The sequence below is a fragment of the Amblyomma mixtum genome, chromosome 2 (genome assembly GCF_055824585.1).
Source record: "Amblyomma mixtum isolate Tamu chromosome 2, ASM5582458v1, whole genome shotgun sequence".
In the NCBI taxonomy this organism is placed as follows: Eukaryota; Metazoa; Arthropoda; class Arachnida; order Ixodida; family Ixodidae; genus Amblyomma; species Amblyomma mixtum.
The window spans coordinates 302,746,519-302,757,675 of record NC_143013.1 but is presented as its reverse complement, the minus strand read 5'-3'; the positions used below and the strand labels follow the sequence as shown (position 1 = coordinate 302,757,675).

The following is an 11,157-nucleotide window of genomic DNA, read 5'->3' as shown; positions in this document are numbered from 1 at the left end:
GGCTTTCAGCAAATCAGAAGCAGAGGAGGGGATTTTCTTCTCAGCCATTTAAGCAATCGCAAGGCACGTCTACCGGGTATACAGGCACTGCAAATCATGAAAGAACACTAAGAAAGGGTCATCACTCAGGCATTTGCACATTCGTATTAACTTTCGTTGAAGTGATGTATAGAAAAAATACTGGGAAAGAAGCACCTGGTTGGGCTAGTCGATACTGTGTTCTCGTCGCTGTCCATATTAAAGCAACAAATATACAAGAACGGCAATGGACTATGAGGATTTCTTTTCATATTAACGACGCGCAGATACGTTGCAAAATGTCTGGTCCCAAATAAATTGTACATAATTCGGGTCGTCCATATAAACAAGGATCGTATTAATGAGGCATTGGATGCTTTCCGCATCCCTGAAGCTCCGAAGCTCTTCATTGGCGAAGACTAGAGGTCTGGCTACCCTCCAGTCCTTTAGAGCTACAGCAGTGCCCTGCTGCACATCTCGACAGCGATGCCTTTCAGCCAGATACTTTTGACAAAGGCGGTTTACCAAGAAGCAGCTCCTTTTTTCCTCATTTCTTGCTTCAGTTAAATATCGATACTGATCTATTTGGAATCTAACCGGTAGTCCCGTTTCTTGTAAAATGCCGCATGTCTCAAAAGTAAGCTTCTTCTAGGGTAGAATAATGCGGTCTTCGCTTTTTGCATATTGAGCAGTGTGACCCTCCATGGCAGAAAAAAAAAAATAAAAACCCATCCCTCAAACATGTTCCCACTTATGGTAACCCTGTATACAAATTAAAGAAAAAAAGGCATAGCGCTGAAAGAACTTCGCATACTCTTAATTCACTTCAAAATAACTTCCCTTCGACCTTCGCTATACAAGGCTGTGTGCAACTGAACAGAGAAAATAACATCGCACGCATCATTATACAATTTTCTCCTCGTCCTTGCGCCACGTGCAAAACTGGTGGGTACGAGAGCTCTTATTTTTGCTCTTATCTGTTTTTTTTTTAATTTCTTCTATTTGCCTCCAAGTGGCGCTCCTTAACAGTGATCGTGCATCATCGTCTCTGAGAATGTACCGTTGAGAGAACGGAATCAACGTTCAGCACGGAAACTTACGTTCTAGTGGTAACCGAAGAACCAAACAAGTTGCGCGCACGTAAGGGGGCACCATGATCGGAAGGTCCTGAAAATATTTTCTTGTTTGGCAACACATTCCTCACTGATTTGGCGTTAAGCCTGAGGCGTCGTAAACAAGAATGTGACCAGACGTCTTTCGATTGTGAATGAGATGTTATGAGATGATGTACGCCACAGTGAAGCATATCGTATTAACACACAACACTGCCTTCATCTCCGATGTTCAGGTACACTCACAGCGAGGAAGAAGATGGAGTCACCCTTTCGCTGATGACCAGTAAAGAGCTCCACAAGTGAGTGCTTGGCTCCTGCCACACCCTGTCAGCGACACCACGATGCAGCACCTGCTGCTTTCTCATCCCAACCGCACTTAGTAGATGCACGCTTGAGTGCATTTGTTCAGAAGAACGAAAATATAAAATAGTTTTGGGTTAGATGTATTTCTTTCCATCTAGCTATAAAGGAGGCTGACTATTAACACTTTTGGCCTGGGATTTGTTATTTTGGTCGCAAAATTTTTGCTTCGGTGTTTTTGTAATGTCCGAGGCACTATAACCATGCAGTAAAACTTCAACGCTCGTGGTACGGGCATGCATTCATGGATTTATAGCTATGGCGTCAAAATATTACATCAGGGCTCGGTGGATGACAAATGCGGAAGTGACCGCATTAAGGAAAATGTCTTGTTTTGCAGTGTGGAGAACTCTAAAGCAGCTTTAGTTAGTAAGAGATATAATGATTTTGCATTTGCCACAAAATGTCGCTCTCTCCTGTTCACCTTGCGTTATTTATCATTCTTCCTCGCTCTTGTCTCAGACAGGTGAGTTTTCCAGCTTATAATACGCCAAGTCAACGCCACACATATTCAAAACTTGAGTGGCCTTCTTGCAAGACAAATGCGGACAAGGATGAAGGCTTTCTCGTACCTATACTGCCCTCCATATCGAGATTCGCTTCAGTAACGCTTAGCGCGGGGCAGCGCACATGGGAGTGTTTAGCAAGCTAAGGGCCTGTTTTCAAACCAGTGTTCACAATAGACTAGTTTATGAAATGAAAGGTGATGAGTAGTGTGCGCATCTTGTACAAATGCTCTTCTGCACAGGCGACGAGAAATTCCATCTCATCCATAGCCCATATGTAGCATGAATATCTCTCGGCCAAGGAAAAAAGCAGAACCTATTTATGAGCGCACCGTAAACTCTTTCTCAAGGAAAAGCTGCCAGGCCCATTGCCGTGTTCCCAGCATCGAGGGCGCGCTACGCGTGCTGCACAAGCGTCGGTGCGCGAGTTGCAGTGTGCAATACCCCGTCCCTTCTTGCATCTCGCTCCCAGAGTTCACAGGAGGAATAATGTGGTAAAATAAATAGAGAAGTTCAAAATGAAGTGTTCCGTTATTCTCACTGCTTCTGCGTTCCGATTCCTGTTCCCAAACATCCGCATGGTCATTGCCTGGCTCGATCCCAATATTCACCTTCTCCGATATTAGAACTTTCCATTTTTCCCGTTCAAATATTCACAGTCCATCAAAAAGGTAAATAAACATTTCTTCTCTTTTCCGCGAGAAATATTTTTGTGAGCAGTCCAATAAGCTCATAATTTTAGGTTTACGCGCAAAAAAACACTACCAAATCATGTTCTAGAAAGTTTACCTGTCATCACTCAATGACCACCGGTGGCCACATGCTACAGCGAGACGTTTACGCATTCAAAAATAACTATGATGCGGATATGAGCTTGGAAAGGCGTTTCACTAAACATTTAAAAATCTCAGCCGGAATAATAATTTTTCAACAGCGCATGCTACACAAGGACACAAGACGAGGAAACACACACTCGAGCGCTGAACTGCAACTTTATTTGAGAAAAGGCGCCAACCTCTACATATATACCCTCAAGGAACCGCCCACTAGGGTAAAACCTAAAATCACTGCACGTGTCAAGCCACAAGCAAGAAAAAATATTCAAGAGCGAGAAGCAGCGAGAAGAAATTATTTCACTTGCCCTTTTTTTTGCGTAACAAACAGTGGGCAGAAATCGTTTTTAAAAGTGGTAAAAGCACAAATCGCGGTAACTAAGCATGATGATGACCGAGGCGAAAAAACATCTGAAGTGCATGAGGGCCAACAACTAACACGGCTAAAAAAGTGGTGACAAATGAGATGTAAGAAGTGCTAACACGAAGACTAAAAGAGATAAAACAGAGGTACAAAAAGGAGGGTAAAAGCAAAAGTAAAAACGAAGGAAGAACTACCGGGAAAAACCAGGTCAAAATCACATAAAACCAGACAAGAACGCTATCTCTTTGTTTGACAGAGAAACAGAAGGCGTACTAACGCATTCACTCTTGAGGTTACAAATCTTGGCTGCTTCTATTATTTCGCGAGTCAGCTGGTAGGGGCATTTCTTCAGAATGGTTGTTTTTTTTTAACATAGGGGTGCATTGTTCATTAGAACCTAGTTTAAGTTTGCAATTCTTACAGTGCACTGGCAAGTTCCTGAGTGATGAACCAGATAGATCCCTACGATGCTCCATTAATCTTTCATTAATACATCGGCCTGTTTGGCCGATGTACGCCTTCCCACAAGAAAGAGGGATCGACTAGACTACACCCTCAGCACACGTGACCAAGGGATCTCTGTGCCGCGTGGTACAACCGGAGTTAATTTTTGTCTTTGCATTGATTCTCCGGCACAGTCTGGAAAGGCGCTGGCGGGGCCGTGAAAACGACATCAACACCTGCCTTTTTTCCTATTTTTTAAGGTTATGCGATATTGTGTGCATATATGGAACAACGGCGACCTTTTTATTTCGCTTAAACTAGGTTCTTATGAACAATGCACCCCTATGTTCAAAAAAACAACCATTCTGAAGAAATGCCCCTACCAGCTGACTCGCGAAATAATAGTAGCAGCCAAGATTTGTAACCTCAAGAGTGAATGCGTTAGTACGCCTTCTGTTTCTCTGTCAAACAAAGAGATAGCGTTCTTGTCTGGTTTTATGTGATTTTGACCTGGTTTTTCCCGGTAGTTCTTCCTTCGTTTTTACTTTTGCTTTTACCCTCCTTTTTGTACCTCTGTTTTATCTCTTTTAGTCTTCGTGTTAGCACTTCTTACATCTCATTTGTCACCACTTTTTTAGCCGTGTTAGTTGTTGGCCCTCATGCACTTCAGATGTTTTTTCGCCTCGGTCATCATCATGCTTAGTTACCGCGATTTGTGCTTTTACCACTTTTAAAAACGATTTCTGCCCACTGTTTGTTACGCAAAAAAAAGGGCAAGTGAAATAATTTCTTCTCGCTGCTTCTCGCTCTTGAATATTTTTTCTTGCTTGTGGCTTGACACGTGCAGTGATTTTAGGTTTTACCCTAGTGGGCGGTTCCTTGAGGGTATATATGTAGAGGTTGGCGCCTTTTCTCAAATAAAGTTGCAGTTCAGCGCTCGTGTGTGTGTTTCCTCGTCTTGTGTCCTTGTGTAGCATGCGCTGTTGAAAAATTATTATGAATAACCAACTAGCCCGTGAGCTCACCCTGTTCAGCCGGAATGAAGGAATGGTTAGGGAGATATAAAAATCTACAAATTTGCTGTACCGCTGCTTTTTCCTTGGACCGCACAGCTCTGTGAAAATGCGAGAACGGTGGTGGCGATAGCAACAGTGATCCCGGAGGACCTATTCTAGTAAAAAATATTAGTATTTTAGTCCTTTACTGAGGCGCGAGTGGAAAATTTGTGTTGTGGTCTCAACTGACGCCACTAGGACCGAAAGGGTTAAGACAATAGAGGAAAAACACAGCAGGAAGCGTCCGAAAGTTAGGCGGGCGGATGCGTTCAGGAAGTTTGCGCGGATAGGGCGGCCGAAGCTGGCACAGAAGCGGGTTATAAGAGGGATAAGGGAGAGAGGCCTTCGCCTCGCAGTGGGCGTAGTCATGCTGCTGAAGATGATGATTGGCAGTAGCATTTTGGACTACAGCAAAATAGATGAGAGTAACGACGGATAAAGAATTTTTTAAGCTCAGGTACGTTACTTCATCGCCTCTTCGCTATAAACTCAGCGTCTTAAAATACGGGCACATATTAGTCTGTGAGGTATAAGCTGCGCGAACACACACGGTTCCCCTATGCACACACAAAGAGAGCTCATTGTGTGTATGTCTGTGTGTTTGTTTGATCGTACACATCTGACACACAATTGTGAGAACCGCAGGTGGCCTAAGTTACTGAGAAGCCCTCTATTGCGACCTCTCCCAAACAACATGCGCAGCCACACGTCATAATACCATGGCATACCATACCATACCCCACCACACCCCTCCACATCACTTCACACCACTCCACACCAATCCGCATCGCTCCACACCGCCACATCACTCCGCGATAACACAACACTCCAGACCCCACTATACCAGAGCACTTCACATCATACCGCTCCGCTCCGCACCATACCGCACCACTCGACACGCCACCATACCATACCACACCACATCGCACCATTCCTCTCCAGACCACTCCACACCACACTACTCTACCTCACGCCATTCCACTCCACCCCACACCACAACATACCAAACCATACCACTGCACTCCATACCACACATCACATCGCACCACATCACACCATACCATACTATACCACACACCTCCACACCATACCACTCTACACCAGAATACCCCACACCGCACCATACTACACCACTTCACACCATACCATACTACACCACAGCACTCCACTCCACACTATACCAATCGACGCCACACACCACACAACACTACTTCAGGCAAAACTACACCAGAACACAAAGAGGGGACGGAAAAAAATGCAGCTACACACGCGAAACTGCGGGTGCAAACTGAAGCGGTGCATTGCCACTGATCGCCTACAGAAGAAGTGTGTGTATTCTGTCGAGGATATCTTCTTGATCGCTCCCTCCTCTTGCTGTTAATAAAAGCACACCTGTACAACACGACTAACCTATCCTCACACCTATGCAGCGATGTATACACCATGATATGCTGTTCTAAACTGCAGCCATCCACACAGTGTACGCTTCTGAGGGGTCACTGTTCTTCAAAAAAAAAATAATAATAATAATGGAGTTACAATTACGAAACCTTCAGGGAAGATTATACTTTTGCATGCTGATTCCAAATATTTATTTTAGTTGTATTTAAAACAAGTCCTTATGCACTTTATTTCAGGCTTGTCGAAACACTGAAGTTCGCATTTGCCAGACGCGGAGAGCTGGGGGACGATGGGGAATCCAGAGATGTGAGTTTGCAGTATCGCGGTTATTTTATTTTCTTTCTCGACCATTAAAACTGTTTGTACACAAAAAATAGCGCAATAAAATGAGATATCAAAATATTTATTTTCATTAACTTTGAGTGTTACATTAAAAAAAATAATTGTCGACTCACAAAAAAGAACATCGCTTCTGAATTGTCGTATCTGACAGTGGAATTAATAGGCAATGTGGGCTTTTGACTATTTCACTGTCCTTTCCTGATTAACGAGGTTTGTTTTTGGAGGAATCCGCATATTTAACATCCTTGATAAACAACCTGTCAATATATACTCAATAATGAAGGTTAACGTCTTCGCAAGCGCATTCAACTTCGTACCGAGATGTATACCTAAGCGTGATATGTCACAAGAAGCTAGTGATGTATTTCCATATTACATGTCTTACTGTTGCTATAACTTTGCTTTTCTACAGAAAGAGAAGACACTGCTTCGGGAAATTATTCACAAAATTGAGACATCTATAAAAAGCGATGGCCCGCTGTCAAAGCCCGAGGACTATGGGCTTAAACACCCCTTTGTCGAAGATTACGGCGGCGCACACTTGTGTATCTTAGCTCCCAACGGCGACGCTTTCGCCATCACCTCCAGCCTGAACAGCGAGTAAGTGCTTCCTGCGTTGAAATTAGTGGTTGCTTTACCAGATCGTAACCGGTAGAGTAAGATGCATGCACTTAGGTCTGCGGTGCAGCTCCTCGCACATTCATGATCACTAAACAGTGTTTATTCACGAAAATCAAGAAAATTGCTCGCTTTTAAAGGTTTTCTTGCCGGATTCACAAAAAGATAATCGCTAAAATTTCCCCAGGTTCGGGAGCATGTTCACCACTTCATCGGGTCTGCTGCTGAACAACTACATGGATGCTTTCCTCAAGAGCTCCGAACAGGACGCACCGATGGCCAACCTACTGGGTCCGTCGAAGACGCCCATGACCTCGATGGCCCCCGTCATCATCACCAAGAGTTCTTCGGTCTTCCCGTTGCACTCACTCTTCGGGGGAAGCGGTGGAATGGCAGGATTGTCGGCAGTCGCACAGGTAGGTGACGTGAATCGCCGCTTTTTTTTAGCGCCTCTAAGCTTTCTGTACCGCTCGCTCGACACAGAGTACAGTCGCCGGTAAATTCGGGACAATATTTCTAGGAAGGCTTTAATTCCTGACTGTTTTATAATAGCAGCTTAGCTGTGGAGTTTACTGGATAAAGCGAACTTTGTACATCACTAGTTGTACTGGATTTCGTCTTCACCGTCGTAATTATCCTTATCACCCACACTGCGAAGTGAACAAACCACACCTAGAGAAGCCGGTCATCAAGGAATGAAAATCATGCATTCATCCAATATCTTCGATGAAGCAATTTTATGTCGTCTTCCTATCTGGCATTCAAATCTGACTCGCGACTTCATTCTTATGAAACAAGCTAAACTGAAATGTAAAAAAGTTGAGATGAGTTTGCAATCAACCACGTCGTACTCTCATGCACAAAAGTCGACAAAGAAAAATATTTCACGCGGTTTTGCAACGAACCTTTACACTTCAGCATGCTCCTAGAAAAAAATACACTCGTCGAAATTTCTTATTTTAGTTTCTTAAAGAATGCAGTGGTCCTACACTAGCATAATATTTTAAAACTTTTTCGACCTTATCAACAAATTAAACGCATTAAATCTTGAGTTTGTCACATGATAGCCTTAGTCACTTATGTGCCATAAAACAAAACACAACACTGATTATCCCCCACACCATGTAACTTTCTGTTTACATTCAGATACTACAGTCTTGCGGCTGTCAGGGCACGTACTCCACCCCAGAAAGTTCCCGAACTTCATAACAGCTTTAGGCTTTGCTGCCATGGAAGGCTTTTCATTGGTCTTATAGCGGGCACTCTTTTTCGCTTCCAGACAGCTAGTAATCGGTTACGCACATTATATAGCCTGCCTAGTTTATATTTCCTTTCCTGTCTTCTACCACAGCTAACCTATCATCGACACATGTTTGTTGGAGGCCGAAATCTCTGTTTCGCTCTAGTTCCTTTCTACCTCAATGTTTACCCCTAAGATTTTCATTCGAATTGCAACAAGTTCTGCATATTACTACAATTTTCACAATTGCCACAAGTTGCGCAGAGGAGGTGCTGAACTAATCTTGATAGCTATAATCTTTACAGATGCCTTTGTATAAGGTAGTTCTCATCCAATGCTGTATCCAAGCCTTCGTTGTTTTTGTTTGTGCGTATCATACTGCAGTTGAAGTGGTGAAAAACCGAAACGAGTCCTTGCAGCTCCTTCGTTTATTTCGTGTTTTCTAGAACAAGCAGTGAAACCAACCGCCATGGTGCATCATTTCCCGCTGAAACTCTGAAAAGAACACGTGCTGTGACAGCTGGCTCTGCACATCTGTCCAGCATTCAAAGTTCTCGAGAAGGGTCCACAATAGATAAAATAGCGCCTTACTGACCTGTGAGGCGCTGGAAATGCAAAGTTTCATATCGCCCAAGTGTTGCCTCTCGTTCACTCGCAGCTAATCACGTGCGCTGCGGACTACCCCTACCGTGAGTGCGTCCTCAACGAAGCCAGGATTCACCCAACCTTGGTGGGCAACGAATTCGTCGTCAACGTCGCCGGCAACAATCCAGAATTTGACGTGGTAATTTCACACTGCAGCTCTCTATAACAAATAAGCCACAGCTAAAGACAATACTGCTAGGCGAACACAAAGCAGAACGTAATTTCTTCACATCCATCCAAGCCGCACATCTCAAGGTTCGAAACTTGAGCTATATATAGAAAAAAGAGTGCGATAGAAGTTATTTTTAAATTTTGTCAGCACGAATTCGGAGTTTATGGCTCCATAATACGCTGTAAATCTTTACAGTTCAGCAAACTGACCCAAAAATAGAGGCGTCGAATAAACCTCGACTCAAACTACCTCATCACATACCCATGAAATGAGTAGCCTACATCCCAATTTTTGCAAACATTTCACTACAAATATGATCGCTGTCATTTTCCAAGCTAATAAAATATAACAGATATAATTTCTGGCATAACTATTTTTCACCGTGTCCCCTATTTCTAACCAGCACAACCGCGTATTCTTAACCAGCCTACTGAAAATAGAATAGCGTTAACTAAAATGAACTTTTCCACAATGTTTTGGGCAGCGAAGCATGCCACGTGACAGCCGCCGCTAGGCTGTAGTAACTAGTTAGGTTGGCTTCACCGAATGACAGCCATGCGTAGTAGAAAACGAGTACCAGACATCGAAGGCCATCCGAAAGCACTGCACACGTTAGCCACGTCCCGCGGTTTCACAGGGCTAGCGCTGTCAGCAGCTGCCCTAAGCGTCACCTGCATGAGCGCGGCGCACATTTCGATATATCGAACGGCCAACGAACTTGGAGTTCGCTATACTGCGCGACTTTCCTGCATACCATTAAACAGGATTTTCAAGCGCATTATCTGTAAGTGCGACATAACCATGCATTCGAAAGAGCTGGGCACGATATATGCACACTCCGCTGTATACGATAAGTTCTCCGTAACTACAGCAATGCGTTACTTTGCCACGCTCTTTTTGATGATAAAGGAAGCGTATATAACGACTGAAGTGCTATCAAGACCAAAAAAAAAAACGAAGTGGTATTTCTCGGGAGACATCTTTACTCAACCAGCGCCTCCTCTCTGACGCAGAAGCGACTGGTCATGCTCTTTGGCCACAAAGTGACCGAGAGGCCCATTCCCAGCACGGCCATTGGTGTGATGCCCACACGTCGAGGGAGCTTCTTGGCCATCAACGACACCAACCACGCGGACGGAGGCAGCGCAGGAGGCCTGTTTTCCATCAGCTGACGGCCGCCTACGCTAAAATAATAAAAATATACTAATTGCACTATTAGCGCTTGATAGTAGCGCGGAAAATAATTGCAAACGCCGTTTTTTTCCTTTTCGTCCATAGCTAAGTAAGGTGCGCTAGAGATTATGCCTCGTTGTGCTTTTGTTTCGACTCAAATTGTATAGCCCAATAATTGTCTTGGGCGAAGATCATTTGCTGTGCAATGGACGGCAGGCAATGAAAACGCCTCTCTGTCGCAAAAATGGTTTAAAATTACGTAGCGTATACTACCTCCATGCTCCACTGCCCTGTGATGGCAGGTGCTGCGAGCGGTGGGCCTTGTGCGACCCAGGTTGCTCTTCCCGAGCGACCAATCATTAATTTAACGGCACTTCCCACAATGGGCAGTTTGCTAACAATCTAATGGCCAGGTTGCGATGACGCCGCAAGATCACGTGACCTAGGTGGCCCACCTGCCACATAGGTTGCTCTCTGGGGACCACCTGCCAGAGCCATGCACGTGATTTTTCGCTCACAAAGTCGACAACGCCGACAACGTCGACACCGGATTGTCTGGATAACGGGGCCTTTAACGCTATCGTGTTAAAATGCCGGCTCTTGTCTGTTTGCAGCTAGGGAGAGAGAAGCCTCTACCCTCCAAAAGCACCATCCACTTCCCCACTGCACCCCACCTACGCCTACCTTAATACCCTAAAAGAGCCATCTACCACCCAACTCTAGGCTCAACCCACCACCAATTCACTTACATCCACCCACTAGAGGCCTATGCAGCAGCGGAACGAAAAAGCGACGGTGGAAACGAATTCGAAAAAGCAGTAAGAAAAATTGGCAGTGGTTTAGCTCTGGTTTAACCTGGAGGATTGCGAAA

The 11,157-nt window shown here is 44.5% G+C and overlaps 1 protein-coding gene across 1 annotated transcript; it reads left to right on the top strand.

The window, feature by feature from the left end:
• Positions 1–1,358: 1,358 nt before the first annotated feature.
• LOC149364729 (uncharacterized) lies at positions 1,359–10,285 on the top strand. Its single transcript, XM_089568746.1, has 6 exons — positions 1,359–1,432; positions 6,333–6,402; positions 6,851–7,038; positions 7,244–7,472; positions 8,955–9,080; positions 10,127–10,285. The coding sequence occupies exons 1-6, from the start codon at positions 1,359–1,361 to the stop codon at positions 10,283–10,285; spliced, it is 846 nt and encodes a 281-aa protein (XP_089424872.1).
• Positions 10,286–11,157: the final 872 nt, after the last annotated feature.

What these genes read in the sequence shown, in the direction of transcription:
- LOC149364729 (XM_089568746.1), top strand. Translation starts at nt 1,359, where the DNA reads ATGTTCAGGTACACTCACAGCGAGGAAGAAGATGGAGTCACCCTTTCG. An exon ending in ACCAGTAAAGAGCTCCACAA is followed by an intron (nt 1,433 to 6,332) that starts GTGAGTGCTTGG and finishes ACTTTATTTCAG; the next exon opens with GCTTGTCGAAACACTGAAGT. An exon ending in ACGATGGGGAATCCAGAGAT is followed by an intron (nt 6,403 to 6,850) that starts GTGAGTTTGCAG and finishes GCTTTTCTACAG; the next exon opens with AAAGAGAAGACACTGCTTCG.